This window comes from Podarcis erhardii (genome assembly GCF_964252035.2).
Source record: "Podarcis erhardii genome assembly, chromosome: 6".
Lineage (NCBI taxonomy): Eukaryota > Metazoa > Chordata > Lepidosauria > Squamata > Lacertidae > Podarcis > Podarcis erhardii.
In genome coordinates, this window is record NC_138510.1 from 100,614,527 (window position 1) to 100,638,164 (window position 23,638).

The window sequence follows — 23,638 nt, forward strand, 5'->3', positions numbered from 1 at the left end:
TGAGGTAGGTTAGACTGAGAAGTTGTAATTTGCTCAAGGTGGCAGATTTATATGTGTATATGACATACATGTGTGTGGCAAGATCATACTCTGGAGAAGCTTCCTGATGTAGAAGAGAATGTCTCTATTTTCATTGGATAAATGTTGGAGGGTATGATATATTTGTGATTAATCCAAACAGGGAATACTGGCAACTTACTTCTGACTTTTGGCCCCAATCCTGATAGAGGCGACCCCAGAGGGTGGCAAAGCTGGGCATTTCCAAGGCCATCTGAGGCCATGCTACCTAAACTAACTGCTCTGAAATATCCCCTTTTGGAGAATGTGTCCAAGAAGATCAAATTCAGCCTAGGGGAATGCTCAGTCTGCATGTCCCCCTCTGTGAGTGGATTTCTGGGGGCTCCTGGAGGGTGCCAGGTCTAAGAGCCTTCGATATCCTGAAACCAGGACTGCTGAGTTAGGACTAAGGCTGTGATCTCATGCACACCTGCTAGGGAATCAATACTCGTGGGACAATACTATTTTTGAATATTGTTTGTATATTGTATTGTGTTGTATATTGTTTGTACATTGGGCAGGCGCTGGGCGTTGAGAGCTGGGTGAGGATGTTCTTCACCCTCCACATTGACCCAGCCCTTGCTGCCGGAGCCAGGTAGGGTACAACGGGGATCTCTGCAAGGGGCACCTGGTTCGTACCTCTCCATGTTCTGTGCCCAGGGCCACAGCCCCCCAAGCCACTGTTACAACTCTTGGTGGGGGATTCCACAGATGCAAAATGTCTCCTCCTGGAACATGGCATGAGGCCCAGTGCTTTTTTTCTGGGGATGCTCAAAGGTACGCAGTGCCAGCACCTCCTCTCCCCCCCCCCCCACATTAAAAGTGTAGCACTTACTGCAACAACATCACAGGGATGCCTCACAGTTCCTAGAACTTCAGTACGTTTCATCCTGAACTCCTCTTCCCCTTTTTTTGCATTCTCCCACTCATTCCCTTCCTACTAACATTTGAAGCCTGACAGAAATGACAAAAATAAAATAAAATGCATGACATCAATTACCATCAATACCTTCCATTTTAAACTTTGTCTTTGAAAACCACTTCATGATATAAAAAGAAATGCAGTTAGTTTAGGTACAACAGGGGATAAAAAGTCAGTTTTTCATTATAGACTCATTGCATTCATGTTGCCAGTAGCTCCCTATTTTTAATGCTGCTGGGATTTTTTTATAATAGTTCTTGTCATATGTCATTTTAAAATGTGAAAAAATCATAAATTTTCAGTTCATAACTGCAGTTCAAGTTTTTTAGTATTACTTTAAAATAACCCCATGTTCTGTCTGTGAACATACAAAGTTAATCCTCATTAAGTTCCAATGTAACCAGTGAAAGAAGTGCAACTGACTTTCTCTGGAATAGGTTCATTGTATGAAATAAGCCATACTATGAAGCAAATGGGACGCGGGTGGCGCTATGGGTTAAACCACTGAGCCTAGGGCTTGCCGATCAGAAGGTCGGCGGTTCGAATCCCCGCAACGGGGTGAGCTCCTGTTGCTTGGTCCCAGCTCCTGCCAACCTAGCAGTTCGAAAGCACCTCAAAGTGCAAGTAGATAAATAGGTACCGCCCCGGCAGGAAGGTAAACGGCGTTTCTGTGCGCTGCTCTGGTTCACCAGTCATGCTGGCTCCCTCGGCCAATAAAGCAAGATGAGCGCTGCAACCCCAGAGTCGGCCACGACTGGACCTAATGGTCATGGGTCCCTTTACCTTTTTATGAAGCAAATGCTGTTGTATCACCACTATGTATCACTGTCTCAATAACACTGACATCATCTAATACATCATGGTCACCCAACCTCTGCTTAAAAATCTCCAAAGAAGGAGAGTCCTTCTGAGGGAGACCGTTCCACTGTGGAACAGCTCTTATTTTGGACACAACGCTTCTGTTGATGTAACCCAGAATAGCTTTTTTTTGGTGCTGCATCACAAGGTTGACTCATATGAAGCTTGTGGCAGGGGCGAAGGAAGGCTCTTTGGCACCCGGTGTGATGTGTTGAGGGGCGGGACAAACCACCCACAGGGGAGGGGCAAACCGCCTGGTGGCGCATGCACAGCGCCACTACATACCAGCAGTGGGGCGAACTGCAGGTGGGGAGATCCTCCTCGCATTGCGGTATTGGCGGCAGGTGAGCTGCGCAGGGAGCATAATCCACCACGTGCTGTGGCATCAGGATGGGCGATTCCCCACATGCTGTGGCGTCGGTGCGGGTTTGTCACCCCCCCTCAAGGATGGCACCCGGGGTGGATCGCCCCCGCCCCCTTCTTCCGCCACTGGCTTGTGGTTGACCAAGACCCCAAGATCCTTTTCACATGTACTATTGGCAAGCCAGGTGTCCTCCATCTTATACTGGTGCAGCTGGTTATTCCTGCCTAAGTGCAGAACCTTTCATTTGTCCCTATTGAACTTCATTTTGTTAATTTGGGCCCAGTTCTCCAGTATGAATCCTGATTCTGTCTTCTGCAACATTAGCTACCCCTCCTAGTTTGGTGTCATCTGTAAATTTGATAAGCATCTCCTCAATTCCTTCATCTAAGTTGTTTATGAAGATGTTGAACAACAACGGGCCCAGGACAGAACCCTGCGGCACCCCACTTGTCACTTTTTTCCAGGATGAGGAGGATTAATGAGTACTCTTTGGGTTTGGTTAGTCAACCAGTTACAAATCCACCCCACAGTTACCTTGTTTGCTCACATTTTACCAGCTTCCTCACAAAAGTATCATGGGAGAGTTTGTCAAAAGCCTTACTGAAGTCAAGATACACTGTGTTCACAGCTTTCCGCTGATCCACCAAGCTTGTAATAGTATCAGAAAGAAAAATGAGATTTACCTGGCTTGACTTGTTTTCAAGAAACCCATGCTGGGTCTTAGTAATCACAGCATCCTTTTCTAAATGCTTACAAACTGACTGTTTTATAAGATGGGGGACAGTAGTACATGTGAAAAGGATCTAGGGGTCTTGGTCGACCACAAGCTTAACGTGTTAACTGTGTGATGCAGCAGCAAAATATATATATATATAAAATAAAATCTAATGCTATTTTAGACTTAATCAACAGAAGTCTAGTGTCCAGATCAAGGGAAGTAATAGTGCCGCTCTATTCTGCCTTAGTCAGACCACACCTGGAATACTGTGTCCAATTCTGGGCACCACAATTTAAGAAGAATGTTGACAAGCTGAAACATGTGCAGAGGAGGGCAACCAGGATGATCAAAGGTCTGGAAACCGAGCCTTATGAGGAACAGTTGAAGGTGCTGGGTATGTTTAGTCTGAAAAAGAGGAGACTTGACCGGAATTATGAGAGCCAGCTTCAAGAGATGTCACATGGAAGAGGGAATGAGCTTGTTTTCTCCTGCTCTGGAGGGTAGGACTCAAACAAATGGCTTCAAGTTATAAGAAAGGAGATTCCAACTAAACCTCAGGAAAAGCATTCTGACAGTGAGAGCTGTTTGACAGTGGAATGGTCTCCCTCGAGAGTCCACAGTCTGTGATTCTATGATTCTGTGACAGATTCGAATGAACAGCTTACAGCCAGTTACAGATAGGTAGCCGTGTTGGTCTGCCATAGTCAAAACAAAAAAATTCCTTCCAGTAGCACCTTAAAGACCAACTAAGTCAGTTCTTAAAGACCAACTAAGTCAGTTCTTACAGCCATTACGAAATGAAGGAGTTGAGCATTCAATGAACTCATTTTGTTGGCCTGCAAAAATTAACTGCAAAAATTAAGTTTAACCATTGAGCATGGAGATTCTTCCTGTTTGGAAATAAACCGTAAATTTCCTCTTTATTCCTGGTGCGTGGTCACTGCAAAAGTGAATTTTTCTACCTCTACAAGAGAGGGAGCACTAAGAATCTCCAGTGAGTGAGCAAGCAAAATGGAGGACACGGGAGGAATGCAGGTAGTCTAAAACTCAATTTCATCTAACTGGCTCTGGCACCAGACCAAATGTTCAACATGAATTAACCTATCCAATCTGTTAGGGATTTTTCTACAGCTGGAGATCAGTTGGTTTCTCTCTTATTTCTGCTTATAGCTCTCTACAGTATCATTCCATAAACTGAGCTGTTGGCAGGGGTCATGCCTGATTAGTTCACAGCAAAATGAAACTTTAATGTGTCTCTTGAAAAATGGGCTCCAAATGTTCATTTGTGGTTGGCAGTCACAAATGTCAAGATCTGAGAGCTCTTCTTAGTTAATCATCGACTCTCATTTCCTTGGCTGTTCGTTCTGTGACTTTGGGTTGATGATTCATTCCAGGTGTCTTTCATGTTGCTGCTTTGGTTTCCAGCTGTATTATTCCAGCCAGGATCTGAGCAAAACACAATTTGCTTGACTGCAAAATCTCTGCATATTGTAAAGAATGAACACGTTTAGGGCTTTTGTGCTAACACAGAAAGCATCATAACACTGACTCCCAAGTGGCCATTAAGGGTGGGGGTCTAATTTCCTTTCCCGTTATAGTTTCCCACCATCTGTCCTGAAGCTCTGTTGAAGGCCTTGAATTATTTTATTTTGTTGTTAAAGAGAAATATATGTCATATTGCTCTTCCCAAGGAGCACAGCATCACTGTGGAGGTTTGCATCTGAACTGCAGGTTTTAAGTGTCTTAATGCTGACCTTGGCCCTGCATGTGTGAGTATGCTGGATAGGGGGAAACAATGGAGTGGATCTGGCCAAGCTTGCTCTGCATACTTCCCCCTTTTGCCACATATCTTAGGTGAATCAACCACCACCCCATGCAGTATACTGTATCAGTATACTGATACTGAGGTCTCCTGCAATATACTACGTTAAAAGAATTACAAAAAAAGCTCCCTGGGCACAGAACCCAATAAGTGAGAAATTCCTGCAGGGCAGGCCGACCCTTCCACAAAACAACTGTGGGTGGTGATGCCAGGCCCTAAGAGTAACTGACTACCAGAGATGTACTGTTGCCCTGCTGATCTTGCCCAGGGTGACCTTGAGGTGAATAATGAAATCAAGGAGGCATCCAGAGAAGGAAGTGACTTTGGTTACATGTGACTTTGGTTACATGTCCATTCCAGCCATGAGAAAAGGTGGAATTTCTGAGACCCCAAAGGACTGTGCCCTAGATGAGGCGAGATGAGGTGAGGAACCTTTGGCAACCTGTAAGCTGCATACCTTTCTGAGCAAACTTTCAAGGGCCACATTCCAGTGGTAGGTGAGGCCAGGGGCAAAAGTGGGTGGAGCAATGAATATAAATTTTACCTTCATACATTCCTAGGGTGGAGGACACATGCAGTTCACATTTGAGGATTAAGTCAAACTGCTATGTTAGCAGCACTGAAGTAACCTCTCTGGGGCACAAACCTGGGCAGTGTGGATGGAGATCCTGGGCTGCCCGGATGACAAGACCCTCTTGACCTTGTTCCTGTGACCACAGAAAGCAGAGGAAGATGTTTGGCACCAGCTTCGTTGCAGGAGTTGCTGGAAGGAGGTCTTAGGCATGGGTAGACAAACTAAGGCCCGGGGGCTGGATCTGGCCCAATCACCTTCTAAATCCGGCTCGCAGATGGTCCAGGAATCAGCATGTTTTTACATGAGTATAATGTGTCCTTTTATTTAAAATGCATCTCTGGGTTATTCGTTCATCCCCCCCCCCCAAAAAAAAATATAGCTCAGCCCCCCACAAGGTCTGAGGGACAGTGGACCGGCCCCCTGCTAAAAAAGTTTGCTGACCCCCGGTCTTAAGGATTGCACTCTGGATTTGTGTAGGGTTTACTCCTTAGCCACTTCTCTCTTCTCTCGAATATGTCCCACAAGGCAGTGGAGGTTTAGGATCAGAGTTTACTTCTCCCTGGTGGGCTCCCTTCCCAGGTTGATGAGCCCCATCTACTCACTTCCCTCCACAGCTTGCACAATAACTGCCTTCTTGACCATTGGACCTACTCTTGGTCTCATCTACTCAATCCGCTGGAGCCTGTCTTCACACACAGGGTGAGTGAGAGTTTAAGACCCATCAGCTACCCTCACCTGGTTTAGTCAGCCCGTTGAAATAAAGCCTGGTTTTGCTCCTGGCTTAAAGCTGTGGAACCCAAGTGATATTGTCAGCTTTGAGCTGCTGTGAGTGTATATGCCCTTTTAAGCTCCACAATTCCACAAGAGCCCTATTGTTAATATTGCAAGTGTCCTTGGTAAAACGTGACTAGTAAATTGTGTTTTAACTACAGGAAGAGTAGAATAAAGAATTGAAACCTAACCAAACAGATTTCCAACAGAATGTTTTTCTCTTAAGCAGAATATTTACAATCACTGCAGGTGTGGGCCAGAAAATAAAGCATATGTATTGTGACAATAAAATACCACCACTGGGTCTTCAAATACATTGTTCAGGATCCTTAAAACTGTGTTTACCCTAAACTCTGTTGACAGGATCTTCAGTAGACTATTTCAAATACCTCTTCCTTCTGCTATAAATTTTCTTCTGCTCACAGCTGTGTTTGTCTGCAAGGAGTAATGAATAGAACAGATGTGTTTGTGACAATGAAGACTAACAATAATTATCATTATGTTGAAAAAAAATCTTTTGACTTTCAATGACATTGCTCTAAATGTATTTGGGATGAGGTGAGATCATTTATATTTGAAGTTCCAATATTCTCTCCAAAAAGGACATGTGACTTCCCTCCTGCCGAGAAAGAATGGTTCTTAAAAAAAGAAAATAATCTTGGTAAATTTTGCTAAATTAAACTTTATTGAGTAGTTGCAGTGCAGGATAAGGATGTGCGGATCAGTCCTGTTCTGCTGGTCTACAGAATTCCAACATGCTTCTTGTTGTTTCACAAACAGAAGATCATGTTTTTGTGACAGCTAAATTAGATCATTCTAAAGAATTGGAACATTCTACAGAATTCTTGAAGTTCTGAGACATGCCTTTCTCTCTCTGCTAACATCTGTCTCTCACTCATTTTGTTGTTGCTCCGAAGCCTTCCCTTACCTTGCTGGCATTTAGGGGTTGTGAGAGGAGCAGAGGAGGTGAGGAAGCTCCATTGTAAAGCAAAAAGTCACTGTGCTCCAGAACTTTTAGCTGGTTAGCACCTGTGAATAGCAAAGCTCTGTGTTAGAACTTAGTTTTTCTTCAGAACTTTTGTCAGGATTGCAGCAGGGGAAGAAAATGTTAAACCTCCCCACCCCACAAACTATGGTTCTGATGAAAATTCATCCCCATGCCTGCTATTACTTAAGAAAAAAAGATGTGATTAATACATTTCAGTAAATCTCTTTTTGATACTGCCTTCTATGCATAGTAAGTTCATGTCCAGAGAAGATGAGCTGGTCTTTCTATATTGAATAGTTGTCTTGCAATTACTCTCTTGTTTAAGCCTCATGTGTGAAAACTTTTCCAATCTGGATACAGTTGCCTGCCATTTCCTTGGAAGTTGGGGTTGTGTTAGCTGCTGTATTATGATGTTCATCCACAGTGAGAGAACTTTTACTGAGATGAATGACGCTTGGCTAATGCAGGCTAGCAATAATGATTTAACTGCACTTAAACCCAAGATGTTTCCAGAAAGGCTTTTATTTCTCCTCTGGGAGTCTCTCTTAAAAATCCAGTACACATTACTTAGCACTGTGACTTTACTGCTGGTATTAGAAGCATAGCGGATGAATAGTGTCATTTTATGTGTTTGTCATGATCAAACTATGTAATGGTCAGGCTATTAGCATAGATGTAACAATGATTTTAATAGAAAATTATGTTAACTTCAAATGTTAATTTATATTGATAAACAAAAGACGTAATTGGTTTTTAACAAGCCAGATACACCCCCCAGGTATTTAAAGTAAAATAAAAAATTAAACAAGATGGAAGTTACTAAATTGCTGGGGGAAATAGCATTTTATTTTATTTTTTAGGAGCAGTTGCTGCCTTTCTGCCCTTTCAAAAGCTCATGGACATCTTAGATTAATAAATAGACTTTTGTGCTGTTTTCTGCCATCAGACATGTGTCATGATTCCCCCTCTAGAGCAAATCAAACAAAACAATTGAAACAGCTCAACACAATGGACACTTCAAGTGGTTTCCCCAAATTCAGCTGAAAATGCAACTTATACTGGCTTCTTCAGGCTCACTGTATTATTCAACCCCCTAAATAGAAACCCTCACAACAACACAAATACAACAGGTGTTGTCTCAAGCACACCTGATGCAAGTAATCAAGGACTTCATCAGTTGTACCAGGTGAGCTGGAACCCCTGAAATACCTGAACTAGCTAGGGGGTTGCAGAGTGTCAAATTTGGCTGCATGTTAGAAATATGGCTAAGTCAAGAGAATGGTCCAAGAAGGTAAGAGATCATCGCCCTTCACAAACAAGGAGCAGGATACAAAAAGATAACAAAGGCACTGCATGTTCCTAGAGACATTGTTGGAAGCATAGTTCGCAAGTTCAGAGTTAATGAACAGTGGTTACACTACTTGGACAGGGCAGAAAAAGTAAGCTATTTGGGGCAGCAACAAGAATTCTGAGAAGGCAGGCTGGGGAAAATCCTTGGGTGACTGCAAAAGAGCTGCAGCTAGACTTGGTGGCAGCAGGCACTGAGGTTTCAGTGAGCACACTAAGGTGTGTACTAAATGCAGAAGATTTCCATGCCAGAACTCCAAGATGTTCACCACTATTGACCCCAAAGCACAAGAAAACTCAGCTCTGAAATGCTCACCTGTGTCCTTGGTTTAAGAACAGTCCTGTTTAAGAACGATTTGGTTTATGAACTCTGCAAAACCAGAAATAGTGTACCGGTTTGTGAAATTTACCTCGGTCTAAGAACGGAATCCAAAATGGTGGAAGGGCACTGGCAGTGGGAGGCCTCATTAGGGAAAGCGCACCTCAGTTTAAGAATGGCTTTGGTTTAAGAACGGACTGCCAGAACGGATTAAGTTCATAAACTGAGGTACCACTGTAAATAAGCCACAGAAGTTCTGGGATTCTGTTTTGTGAAGCGATGAAACAAAATTGGAACTTTTTGGCCCCATGGAACAGCGCTATGTCAGAAATAAGAAGAATGAAGCATATGCTGAAAAGAAAACTGTGCCTACAGTGAAACATGGTGGGGGCTCAGTGATGCTCTGGGGCTGCTTTGCATCCTCTGGCACTGGAAACTTGAAGCGTGTGGAAGGCAGGATGGATTCCTAGGAGGAAATGTCATGCTGTCTGTGAGGAAGCTGAAGCTTGGGCGTCATTGGACCTTCCAACAGGACAATGATCCCAAATTCCACCAAGGCTTGGTTGCAGAAGAAGTCCTGGAAGGCTCTACAGGAAGGCCATCACAGTTACCTGACTTGAACCCCATAGAAAATCTATGGTGGGGTTTGAAGAAGGCGGTTGCAGCATGCAAACCAACATCTGGAGGCCATCGCTCATGAGGAATGGGCTCAGATTCCTCAGGAACACTGCTGGAAGCTGGCTGTGCATCCCACTTGCAGCAAGTCATAGCAGCAAAAGGCAGCTCTAAAGGTAAAGGGACCCCTGACCGTTAGGTCCAGTCGTGGCCGACTCTGAGGTTGCGGCGCTCATCTCGCTTTATTGGCCAAGGGAGCCGGAGTACAGCTTCCGGGTCATGTGGCCAGCATGACTAAGCCGCTTCTGGCGAACCAGAGCAGCGCACAGAAACGCCATTTACCTTCCCGCCGGAGTGGTACCTATTTATCTATTTGCACTTTGACGTGCTTTCGAACTGCTAGATTGGCAGAAGCAGGGACCGAGCAACGGGAGCTCACCCCGTCATGGGGATTCGAACCGCGACCTTCCGATCGGCAAGTCCTAGGCTCTGTGGTTTAACTCACAGCGCCACCTGCGTCCCTAAAGGCTGCTCTACTAAGTACTAAAGATGCTTGCCATGAAGGGGTTGAATAATAGTGAGACTGGAGAAACCATTATAATTTGCAATGTTAGTTGAATTTGGGGAAACCACTTGCAACATTTGTTGAGCTATTTCAATTGCTTTTGTTTGATTTTCTCATTGCAAACAGCTGAAAGTCTGTAAAGTTTGAAAACAATCCTGATTTGCAATGGGGTTGGAATAATTTCAAATGCAGCTGTATAATACAAGAGGATCCTCACTTAAGATGTGGAGGAGCTGAGCCTTTCCAGATTGTGATACCTACAATTGCTATGCACAATGTGTTTGAGTGCTGGATCATCAGCTCCCCAAAAGAGCTGGGGGTGGGGTTGATTAGAGGAGCATTCACTCAATGGTAAAGCCCCTCCTAATGTACAAATTTGTTGTTTTAATAGTATTTATAATAATGCATGGAGCTGGGAATGTGTAAACTGTTTTGAAGAACTGTACTGTAGAAATTGAGTGGTTTGGGAAAATGAGAGACCACTTTCTTTGGCTCAGTGTAACATAATGAGATGCACAAGACATACTCATGAGGATCCCAGGGAAGCAACAGTCTTGCATTTGATTTGTGAGAAACTTTTTATTTACTTCTTTACTAATTTTCATTCTGCTCTTCAACCAAGAAGGCTAAAGAACAAATAATTAAATTGCATGTGATCTTCAAATAGCCCTTGTAAGAAAGTGACTATGATGATCATTTGTCTCACTGCCATTGCCTTTTCTTGCTCACAGGGCAGCTCCTACTCATGTCCCTCTGTGAAGAAGCAGGAAGCAGGGGTGGAGATGACCAGAGTTCTTTTTCTTCCCACAGTGATTTCTGTGTGTGGGATAATTGAAATACCACACCACCCCCAAACATGAATCATCTATCCTTTAAATTAATTTTGTATGTACGGTAATTAGGCTGAGCAATCATTTATCTAAAAGTTGCATAAAATACAGGGTGCCTTTCATGATATTTGACCTGGAGAGAGGCAAAACAATTGTGCCTTCTACAGACTCACATATCTGGATTAATTATTTTAAAATTGATGTGTAATTCTTAAAACCTCTAAATAATCTGAACAATTTTATTTTCAGACCAATGCATCCAAGAATAACTGAAAAGGTTTAAAGTATTTGGGGCCTTTAACCTTGTTCAACACAGTGGTACCTCGGTTTAAGAACAGTCCTGTTTAAGAACGATTTGGTTTATGAACTCCGCAAAACCGGAAGTAGTGTTTGTGAACTTTGCCTCAGTCTAAGAACAGAATCCGAACGCTGGAAGGGCACCAGCACCGGGAGGCCTCATTAGGGAAAGCGCGCCTCGGTTTAAGAACGGTTTCAGTTTAAGAACGGACTTCCGGAACAGATTAAGTTCGTAAACCGAGGTACCACTGTATTGTTATTCCCATAGTATGGGTGGGGATGGGGGTGCTACCCCCGCCTGCCCACCCTAGAGAGTCCACGGAGCAGGCAGGTCTCTGAGAGTCAGCAGTCTTGCCAACCAGCTGCTGGGGAGGAAACAGTTGCAAGGGGAGACTCTGATCTCTTCCAAATCTCTCTTCTGAGCCGCTGCTAGGCAGAAGTGTCCTCTTTTGTGAAAGGACAAAACCTGTGCAGCCTCAGATTTTGAATCTGGTTGGGAAGTTAGACAAGTTGCACCCATTTATTATTCACCATCCAGGTGGGGATAGAAACATAAGAAACCCTTTCCCATGTTTGTATCACCCCAGCTGGCATGGAAGCCACGTGTTGAGGATACAAATCACAATACCAGTCCAAAATATTTCCCTATAACAACTCAGCCACTCAACCTTCTCATCCATTTCCTCCAGCTGCCTATGTTTAAATATGTTTTAGATTAGATGTGGGTGATAGATAGTTGGTTCCTACTCTGTTCCTCTTTCACTACATTCTCATATTTTGCCATCTCCTTTGGAAGATTCATGGCCTCCAGACTCAGCTTTCTTGTCAGCACCACTGACAAAAACTCTTCACACAGTTCAACATAGAATTCTACCATAGCTTGTGTTGAAAAGCATTCATTTTTTGTTTTCCTGAATTATTCTGGATGTCTTTCAGCATTTTCTACTATATATATAGTTTGCAAGTTTCCAACATATATCTGCATATACTATTTATTTTCTCTTTATACTGTGGCAGGGTATCATAGGCCTACAGTTATTATTTTTTCAGCAAGTCATGTCCTCATGCTGTAGTTGCATAGGTGTCTCTGCCAAATGATACAACACATGTGAATAATCCAAGGCTTGCTCACTATCAAAAATATTGAAAAGCATTAAAAATAATTAATTGAGGTTCTGCCCCCCCCCAGCAGAAGCCTGCCCGCTGCCCCACGATGTCCTCTTTTTGTGGGAGCATTTCCTTGTTGTTAGAACGTTTTCAGTTGCTGAGATAGCTTCCATTTGATCATTGCAATGGATTGCTTTGAAGTCATTTCTGCACGAGGTAAATTTTTAGCTCCCCAGTTTTCTCCCACCTATCCCTTATTTTGCCTGACCAAAGGTGGCAACCCAAAGGTGGCATATCCACATGGAAGTGTAACAGAGATTAGCATAATTCAAGGACAGAGCTGGGTGTGGAGTCCTCCCAGCATAGATAATATTTGTCCAGCTCCAAATTGTTGCTGCACTTCTGTGGCAAGAAAATTGCTGGAAAGAAAGAGATCCCTTGTCAAGAATCTGTTAGACTGGAGTGAAAGAAGGGAAAGAATTGTCAGAAGAGATTTTTGTATGTATTCGTCAAACTTATTGTCATGTTCTTTTCTCTTCAGGTATTACAACAACTTTACCCTATGTACAGAAGACAAGGCTGCAACAGCAAAGTGCTTTTGGCCTAACCCCATTGCTGAGGGCTTCATCACTGGAATCCATAAACAATTCTTTTCAAACTGTACTTCAAAAAAAGTGCATTGGGAAGATCCACCAGATAAAATTTTGATTACCCTGATTTTCATTCCAGTTCTCTTGACAATTGCCATGATTGGGCTAGTGGTATGGTGCAGTAAGAGAAATGATATTTTAGTGTAGCTAAACCTTCATCACCATTCTTTATTATTTTTATTTTAGCTTTGTTTTTAGAATGACTGATGGCAAAATAATAATAATTTATACATATTTACAGAGTTCTAAGCTGTGTCAAGCAATAAAAGAAATATTTATGCAGCCACACATGCCTACTATCTGCAGCCATTACTGGTACTTCTCCAGCAGTACAGAAATTGTTTTGACAATGAACAAAATGGCTGACAATCATATTTCTGTAATGGAAGCCATATGGAAAGAACTGAAAATATAATTAGAACCTGCTACTTATAATGGAACGTTGGGTCTTTGTTCAGTATGTAAAAAAATAAATAAATTGTATTTACAACAGGGTTTGTTTTGGAATTTAAAAGCAAATACTGTATTTAAGGCTTTGAAGCATAAATTTTTACAGCCCTCCGTGACCAAAGAACCGTTAACATGAGTGTTGCTGAAGAACCTTATTTCATCACTCTTCTGTTTTCCAAAACACATAAACGTGAAAAGGAGCAGCTAATAATAATAATAATAATAATAATAATAATAATAATAATAATAATATTCCACCCATCTGGCTGGGTTTCCCCAGCGACTCTGGGCGGCTTCCAGCAAAATATTTAAAAATACAATAATTCATCAAGTATTAAAAGCTTTCCTAAACAGCGCTGCCTTCAGGTGTCTTCTAAAAGTCAGATAGTTGTTTATTTCCTTGGCATCTGGTGGGAGGGCATTCCACAGGGTGGGTGCCACCACTGAGAAGGCCCTCTGCCTGGTTCCCTGTAACTTCGCTTCTCACAGTGAGGGCACCGCCAGAAGACCCTCGGAGCTGGACCTCGGGTTGAACAAGGGGGGTGGAGACGCTTTTTCGGGTATAGTGGGCCGAGGCCGTTTTAGGGCTTTAAAGGTCAGCACTTGGCCACTCCCAGTCCACAGTCTAGCTACTGCATTCTGGATTAGTTGTAGTTTTCAGGTCACCTTCAAAGGGAACCCCATGTAGAGCGCATTCAAGTCCAAGCGAGAGATAATTAGAGCATGCACCATTCTGGCAAGACTGTCCACAGGTAGGGAGGGTCAGCCTGCTTACCAGATGGAGCTAGTAGACAGCCGCCCTGGACACAGATTTGACCTGCACCTCCATGGACACCTGTGAGTCTAAAATGACTCCCAGGCTGTGCGCCTGCTCCTTCAGGGGCAGTTACCCCATGCAGGATCAGGGAGTCCGCCACACCCACCCGCCCCGTCAGGGGCTTCTGTACAGTACTTCTGCCTTAAAGGATGGCATCGGGAGCTGGAGTGTACAGAATGAACTTTTGGAAAGATGCAGGTTTCTTTTTTACGTAGCTGGAAGAAGAATGAGAGAATCTTGGCTGACTATGAATTTGTTAAAAGTGGCTCCTCTCTTTTAATTACCATTTTTCTTGTTAATTTTAGGACCATTTCTACCTTTGTAGAACTTTGGGTCTTTTGTGCTTGTAATATGCTTTAAATAGACAATTCTAGGAAAAATAAATAAAATACAGCCACTATGTTAGTAGTATATGTGCCTTTCAGAATTTGTAAACTGGGATATCCTTTATGTGTCTTGCTTTTGGAAAGGAACTTTCCAGACAGATTTGCACATACAGGATGGGAAGCAAACTTCCATCAACAAACATACTATGTGGGAAACTGGATGTCAATATGAAATGACAAATATATATATAACAACTTTGAGTCTCAGATTTGCCACATTTTACGTGCCCTACAAGCTAAATATTCCATTTTGAGAGCTAACATTTTCCAGTCATAAACAGTTTTGTTTTCAATCCTCACACAAATAAAGCTAGAACTGCTTACTATTTGTCTGTTGACTGTTATCTAGTTTCCATCTGTTGCTCATGATATATATGAGATGCATGTCTGTCATATGTTAGCATGAAAATGTTCTTTGTGTTACTGCTGTATTTGTATAAAATTCATTATGTGTTGCAGCTTGGCCTGTTCTGTTCAGAAAGGCTTGCTAATGTAAAATGTAATTCCAGCAATTTTTTGCACATCTTTTTGTATAAGGGCAGAGAAACCGAGACAGAAAATCTGATCAAATCTATAAGATCATCTATAAGATGATATTTATTTTAATGGTTTTGTATCCAACAACCAACTCAGAATCAAAGCTTCTGCTTTCACAAGATCAGCAAAAAATAGGAACATATATAATTTATTTCATGGAATGCTGGGAACAGTGGATTGGGTATTTCCTCTCACATGACCTCAGGCAGGCACAAAGACTTGTGGGAGGCAGACACTTCCTCAGTTTTTTCTCCTGTCTGACTCAGCAGTATGTTTCTCCTGCCTCTCCTGCTTCTTCAGATGATATTTCAATTTTTGATCTCATTCTGTTGTTGCTTTATTTCCCCAGTCTTCCTTAGTTTTAGCAACTTAGATTCTTTGAATCTTGCTATCTCTCTATCTATAGAAAATCGTCCCTCCCCGCCCCTGTTTGTTTCCCTTGCAACCTTAGTTCATCTTGGTTTTAGTTTATTTAGTTTACTTTCTTGCAGAGCTTCCTTGTATACTGCTCTCCTACAGTGTTGCTGAATATGCTTGTTTTTCACATGCTGTGGCTCCGTTTTGCTGCACGCCATTTTATTGATCAGATTTAATTATTTTTTTAAATAATATTTTATTGATTTTACCAAAAAAGAAAGATTACAATGAAAACAACAAACATCAACACATCAACAAACACCAACATTCAAACAACAAAAACAAACAATCAAAACACAACCAAAAAACAGAAAAAAGAAAAATATTGCAAACCTAAAAAGACTTAAGAAAAATTTAACATAGAAAGAAAAAATGAAAACTCTTTTCAAATTCACATCCTTCATAACCTTATTTTCCTGACTTCCACCCGCCCTCCTTTCTTGTATTCCACTTTAAAATTAATTTAGCAAGTTCATTTTTATTAGTTTTATCCTTTAAAAGTTCCTTCACATCTTATATTGTTCAGATTTTCATCCAATATCTATCCCTTCTTTCATACTCTTATTTATCTTATTTCACTAGAACCCCTTCGTTTCATTCCAATGTCCTCAACATTCAAAAATTTTACAATGTTTTTGTAGATAGTTTTTGAACTTCTTCCAGTCTTCTTCCACCTGCTCTTCTCCTTGATCTCGTATTCTGCCCGTCATTTCTGCCATTTCCATGTAGTCCATTACTTGCATCTGCCATTCTTCCAAGGTGGGTAGATCTTGTGTCTTCCAGTGCTTTGCGATGAGAATTCTTGCTGCTGCTGTAGCATACAAAAAGAAAGTTCTGTCCTTCTTTGGCACCAATTGGCCGACCATGCCCAGGAGAAAAGCCTCTGTAGTATTTGGAGGTTAACCCATCCGGTCCTGGAGACTTGCCCAGTTGCATATTCTGAATGGCACCTTCCACCTCTTGTTCGGAAATTCTATAGTTCAATAATAATTTGTTCTCTTGAGAGATTTTTTGTAATCGATTGGTTTCCAAAAATTGATCAGTTTTAATATAAAAGGATGTCACATAGAGGAGGGAGAAAGGTTATTTTCTGCTGCTCCAGAGAAGCAGACACGGAGCAATGGATCCAAACTACAAGAAAAAAGATTCCACCTAAACATTAGGAGGAACTTCCTGACAGTAAGAGCTGTTCGACAGTGGAATTTGCTGCCAAGGAGTGTGGTGGAGTCTCCTTCTTTGGAGGTCTTTAAGCAGAGGCTTGACGACCATATGTCAGGAGCACTCTGATGGTGTTTCCTGCTTGGCAGGGGGTTGGACTTGATGGCTCTTGTGGTCTCTTCCAACTCTATGATTCTATGATTCTAATCTCATTCTGTGGCCCTTGTGCATAAAGTTGTTTGAAGTATCTCTGAAAGCAGTTTTTAATTTCCTGTGGATTTTGTATATTCTTGCCATCCACTTCAAGATTTGTAACTGTATTTAATTTTTGTTTTTTCTTCAACTGCCAAGCTAGCAGCTTTCCACATTTATCAGCCGATTCAAAGGTTTTTTGTCTCATCTGTTTAATCTTCCATTCTATATCTTGGTTTACCATTTTCATATATTGTACTTGATATAGTTTAATTTCTCTCAAAATCTCCTGTGACTTTGGTTTAGTCCTAAGTCTCTTCTCCCCTTCTCTAATTTTCTCCAATATCTTTTCTTTTTTCTCCTCCTGGACTCTCCTTTTTATAGCATTTTGTTGAATCAAAAAGCCTCTCATTACAGCTTTACTTGCGTCCCAGATTACTCTTTTTTGCACAGTAGTCTTCAAATTTATTTCAAAATAGTCTTTCATAATTTTTAGGGCCTTCTTGGTAATTTCTGGATCTCTAAACAAGGTGTCATTCATCCTCCATCTAAAGGAACCAGTCGATGTTAATTTCATTTCCATTTTCACGGGATTATGGTCGGAGCAAGTTTTAGGGCAGATTTCCACTTTTCGAATCTTAGGCGCCATTCCTCTAGTAATCCAGATTTGGTCAATTCTTGTCCAAGTCATTTTAGCTTCAGAGAAGAAGGTTCCCTCTCTGCCTAGGGGATTCTTGGTTCTCCAAGTATCAATTAAGTCCATATTGTCTGTCATTTCAAAAAAAGTCTTTGGTAGTCTTCCATCTTTTGTAACTACCTGTCTTTCAGATTTATCCATATTTGTCGACACTACGCCGTTCATATCTCCCATCAGAATAATATTGTAGTCCATAAAATCCAACAACGTCTCATGCAGTTTCTTGTAGAATTCCGATTTCCCCTCATTTGGTGCATAAACTCCGACTATCAATAATCTGTCTCCTTGAAATTGTATTTCAATTGCCACAAATCGTCCATGTTCATCTTTAAAGAGAAATTTTGGTGATAATTTTTCTTTTGCATAGATCACAACTCCTCTTTTTTTAACTTTATCCAATGAAATAAATTCTTGGCCTAACCTTTTATTTATCAATACTTTCCTGTGGAGTCTTGTTACATGGGTTTCTTGTAAACAAATCAAATCCAATTGTTCCTTTTTCAACAAATGAAAAAAAAATTTCCTCTTGTCCGGGGAATTCATACCCCTAATGTTCCAAGTTAATACCTGCAGAGATATGTTGTAGTTATTTTGCTATTCCTCCAACTGCTCCTTGAAGTTGCTCTTGTTCCGACGGCAGTGTCTCTTTCTCTAGTCTATCCAATCCCAAGGGATGTCTTTCTAGATCAAGTGGTCCTAATCCTGAAATTCCCGGCTCTTTTGTTTCCGCCTCTTTTTGTAGTTCTTCACCGTAGTGTCTCAGAAATCTCACTTTATCTTCTTCTGATCTTATCTTTATTTTTTCCCCTCTGAATGTGAAAGAGAGGCCCTGAGGAAATTCCCACCTGAATAAAATACTGTTTTTCCTTAGCAGGCCTACCAGCTCTCCGTAATTGGCCCTAAGGTCAAGTAGATATTTTGGGATGTCTTTAAAGATTTCAATTCTCACACCTTGTATTTTGAGTGCTTTCTTATAATGGAGACTCAATATTTTATCTCTCTCTTCTTTTGACCTTAAAGCAATCAAACAGTCTCTCGCTCTATTTTTCCTTTTAACTTTTCCAAGTCGAAAAGCACTCACTATCTTAAATTCTTATTTTGCTGGATCCAGGTCCCAACAATCCTCAAATTCCGATGTAAGAAATTCAATTAAGTCTCCTTCTGGACCGCCCTAATTCTCAAGTTGGCCTGTTTATCCTTAAGTTCAATCAAGGAGAATTGTGCCCTGTAATCATCCAGTTGTTTATTAATTGGCGGTATCCTTTCTTCTACCACCAATACTCTCTCCTTCGCTTCCTCTGCTGTCCGTTTTGTCTGTTTAGATTCCTGCAGCAACCTATCAATGGCCTGAGTATTAGAATTTACTTTCTGCCCCACATCATTTACTTTCTGCCCCAAATCATTGATAGTTGTAGTATTTAAGTCAATTTTAGCTGTCAAATTTTGTAGGGCTACAAGTATTTTGTCTAGTGTTGCAGAGTCCGATCCTACTCCTTTTGCTTCTTCCCTTTCTAAAGCTAGTGGGATAGAAAGACCTGTCACTGACGGTCTTCGATGCTGCAGTTGTTGCTGTTGCTGCAGCTGCTGCTGTTGTCTAGTTTTAATTCTTGTTTATTTTTCCTGTGGCTTATCTTGTGGTTTGTCTTGATCCATTACTGTACCTCTGAGAACCAAGGTCATTCACAGAGTTTTCAGGCTTGCTTTAACAATAGAGGGTGACAGCTGCAGTGGAAAATCCCCAGCTATAACACAGAGTTCCTCTAGGGGAGCAGAGTAGCAAATTGTTTCATCAGTGATTATTGTTAAAAAGTAACTTCATAGACTTCCCAATTTGTTTCAATAATGGAAAACAGTTGCAGATTTGAGAGTTCCCTTAAAAAGTTGCCATTCTCTTGCAGAGATCAGTAATAAAAGTTACAGTGTCTATAAAACGGTGCACTTACTATGACCTTTATATTGTTTAAAGCAGTCCGACATCAAGGATTGAGTGGTGGGTTATTTTCCCCCCTCCACAATTTAAGAGGGGGTTCTTCTATCCAACAATGAAATTTAGCTCTTTTAAAAAGTCAATTTCTACAGTTCAAAGTTTCTTTAACCTTTGCTTTCTTACTATTTACAAGAAAGACGGACTTCCTGTTTACGCCTTACCGATTCAGGTCCGAATTTAAGTTCAAAGTCCCGATCAAAGTCCCAAATTCAAGTTCAAAGTCAAAGTCTTAATTCTTTGATCTTTTCAAACTTCTCCCAATTCTTACTCATGGGTAGATGTTTCAGTTCGAAGTTTCACAGGAAAAAGGTTGGCGCTCTCCGGTAACTGCTGTGCAGCTTCGCTCCGCAGAAGTAGCGATAGACTCTCAGCACAGCGCCAGCCCCCGTCCCGCTCCGAAGCTCTTTACAGAGCTTCTTTGACATTTCGGGGGGGGCGCAAAACGTGCCCGCCGAGTCCCACGGCCACGGGCTTCTCCCGCCTGTGGTTTTTTAAAGGGTCCCCCGCTTTGCTGCAGCGGTGGACCCGATTTCTGCGGGGCTTCTCCCTCCGATTCAGAGGGAATCTGCCATTGCCGATGGCGCCGACTCCGGAAGTCTGTTGATCAGATTTAAATATAAGTGGGGGGAAATCCTACCGGAGGCTTTTCGCAATCATGGCTCATTTTCAGTTGCTGCTGGCTCCATAGCACAGCCTCATTTCTTTGGTGATTTCTACAGTCTTCAGCCATTATTTTCTGCATCATTTAAGACTGCTGTCCGTGATATGGCAGAAGGAGCTGCGGTTATTATTCCTCCTGGTTCATAATCGCAGCGACAGAGTGAGCAGGCACTGGTAGACTGCTTCTGAACCTCCTAGTTAAGGAGTGATTCATTTGTTTATTATTATTTACGCTTATTATTCTGTGACTTGCAGTCTATTTCTTCCTAGCCCACTTGTGGTGGCATTGGAGAGACACTGGAGTTTGTGCCTTTTCCCCATAGTCCACTGTGGCGGCATTGGTAGTGAATGCTACTCAGTCTGCCCTGTGTGGCTGCATTCAGAACAATTTCATTAATTTCCATTTATTGATTTATTATATGGAGCCTATACAAGGAGCCCCTGAACCTCTTCCCAAAAAGGCTTAACCAAAAGCTTAAGCACGTCTTACCCTCTAAGGGAATAGGATGCAATAAAGCTGCTGCTTCTGTCACCCCACCCCCAAATATTTTGACTGCAGTTTTATTGCAATCTAATGAGCCTGCAGACTCCAGTTCATAAGAATCAGTCTCTCTGATTCTGCTCTTCCACCCTATGAGACTGGAAGGCAGGTTATAGAAGAAGCCAATGCAATTCTGGGCTGCATCAATAGGAGTATAGCATCTAGATCAAGGGAAGTAATAGTGCCACTGTATTCTGCTCTGGTCAGACCTCACCTGGAGTACTGTGTCCAGTTCTGGGCACCACAGTTCAAGAAGGACACTGACAAACTGGAACGTGTCCAGAGGAGGGCAACCAAAATGGTCAAAGGCCTGGAAACGATGCCTTATGAGGAACGGCTAAGGGAGCTGGGCATGTTTAGCCTGGAGAAGAGGAGGTTAAGGGGTGATATGATAGCCATGTTCAAATATATAAAAGGATGTCACATAGAGGAGGGAGAAAGGTTGTTTTCTGCTGCTCCAGAGAAGCGGACACGGAGCAATGGCTCCAAACTACAAGAAAAAAGATTCCACCTAAACATTAGGAAGAACTTCCTGACAAAACAAAACAAATTCCTTCCAGTAGCACCTTAAAGACCAACTAAGTCAGTTCTTGGTATGAGCTTTCGTGTGCATGCACACTTCTTCAGATACACTGAAACAGAAGTTTCCAGACCATTCTATATAGTGAGAAGGTGGGGAGGGGTATTACTCAGAAGGGTGGTGGGAATGGGTGATTGGCAGATAGCTGTGATGAGCCTGTTGACGACTCTTAATGACTGCAATAGGTCTTACAGGAAAAAGCAAGGGGTGAAAAGGTGAAAGATGGCTTTGTCATGTATAATGAGATAAGAATCCAAGGTCTTTGTTCAGACCAGGTTTCTCCATTGTTTTGAGTTTGGTGATAAGTTGTAATTCAGCAGCTTCTCTTTCCAGTCTATTTCTGAAATTCCTTTGTAGTAAAACAGCTACTTTGAGATCTTGTATAGAATGTCCTGGGAGATTGAAATGTTCCCCTACTGGTTTCTCTGTCTTGTGATTCCTGATGTCCGATTTATGTCCGTTTATTCTTTGGCGTAAGGTCTGGCCTGTTTGTCCAATATAGAGAGCTGAAGGACACTGTTGGCATTTTATGGCATACACAATGTTAGACGATGAGCAATTAAATAGTCCCGAGATGGTATGTGTGATGTTGTTGGGGCCAGTAATGGTGTTGTCCGGGTGTATGTGGCAGCAAAGTTGGCATCTGGGTTTATTGCAGGCTCTGGTGCCAGTGTCCGTGTTAGGTCTGGTTGTAGTATTATTGTGGGTTAGGAGTTGTTTAAGACTGGGTGGCTGTCTGTAGGCAATGAAAGGTCTTCCTCCCAGAGCTTGAGAAAGAGAACTGTCATTGTCCAGGAGAGGTTGTAGATCTCTGATGATGCGTTGTACTGTTTTAACTTGGGAGCTGTATGTGATGACTAGAGGTGTTCTGTTATTTTCTTTTTTGGGTCTGTCTTGCAGCAAGTTCTCTCTGGGTATCAGTCTGGCTCTGTTGATCTGTTGTCTAACTTCATCTGTTGGGTATTTTAGTTCTAAAAAGGTTTGCTGTAGATCTCTTAGGTGAGAGTCTCTGTCTGTAGAATTGGAACAGATGCGGCTGTAACGTAGTGCCTGGCTATATACAATGGACTGTTTGGTATGTTTGGGATGGTAGCTAGAGGCATGTAGATATGTTTGTTGGTCAGTTGGTTTACGGTATAAGGTGGTGTCTATGTGCCCATCCTGTATTTTTATAGTAGTGTCCAAAAAATGTATTTCTTGCATAGATTGATTCATTGTTAGGTTGATTGTGGGGTGAAAATCATTGAATTTCTGGTGGAAGGTGTCCAGGGTCTGTTGACCATGTGTCCAGATGATAAAAATATCGTCAATGTATCGCAGGTACAAGAGAGGTTTGAGTGGGTAGGAGTTTAGGAAACGTTGTTCTAAATCTGCCATGAAGATGTTGGCATACTGTGGGGCCATGCGGGTGCCCATTGCTGTGCCGCTGATCTGAAGGAACAGGTCATCACCGAATTTGAAGTTGTTGTGGGTAAGGACAAATTGGCAGAGTTTGGTGGCAAAGTCCGCTGTGGTTTTATCTGAAATGGTGTTCCTTATAGCTTGTAAACCATCGTTGTGTGGGATGTTGGTATACAGAGATTCCACATCCATAGTAGCTAGTATAGTATTGTTGGGAAGATTATTTAAAGATTGTATTTTCCTCAGAAAATCTGTGGTGTCACGTACATAGCTGGGAGCACTGATGGCATATGGTTTCAGAACAGAGTCCATATAACCGGAGACACCCACTGTAATAGTGCCAATACCTGAAATGATGGGGCGTCCTGGATTTCCTGGTTTGTGTATTTTAGGTAGAAGATAGAAAGTTCCTGGTCGAGGTTCTGTTGGTGTGTTAGTGAGGATCTGTTCTTGGATGTGTGGGGGTAGCTCCTTAACAATCTTGTTCAGTTCTTTTTTGTATTCTTGTGTGGGGTCTGAGTCCAGTTTTATGTAAAAGGCGGTATTGGAAAGTTGTCTGTGAGCCTCCTGAATGTAGTCAGTTTTGTTCATGATGACGACAGCTCCACCTTTGTCCGCTTCTTTAATTATAATGTCTGGGTTGTTTCTGAGATTATCTATGGCTCTCCTTTCAGCATGGTTTAGATCTGGTCTGAACAAAGACCTTGGATTCTTATCTCATTATACATGACAAAGCCATCTTTCACCTTTTCACCCCTTGCTTTTTCCTGTAAGACCTATTGCAGTCATTAAGAGTCGTCAACAGGCTCATCACAGCTATCTGCCAATCACCCATTCCCACCACCCTTCTGAGTAATACCCCTCCCCACCTTCTCACTATATAGAATGGTCTGGAAACTTCTGTTTCAGTGTATCTGAAGAAGTGTGCATGCACACGAAAGCTCATACCAAGAACTGACTTAGTTGGTCTTTAAGGTGCTACTGGAAGGAATTTGTTTTGTTTTGACTATG

General features: G+C 42.0%; 1 protein-coding gene across 1 annotated transcript in view; it reads left to right on the forward strand.

The window, feature by feature from the left end:
* RAMP3 (receptor activity modifying protein 3) overlaps positions 1–14,780 on the forward strand; it is a gene marked incomplete at its 5' end in the record, with an annotated part of 70,978 nt that extends 56,198 nt beyond the window's left edge. Inside the window, one exon of the mRNA XM_081867414.1 lies at positions 12,696–14,780. Within this exon, the coding sequence (XP_081723540.1) occupies positions 12,696–12,951 (256 nt within the window). The remainder of the gene's footprint in view (positions 1–12,695) is intronic.
* Between the last annotated feature and the right edge of the window lie 8,858 nt (positions 14,781–23,638).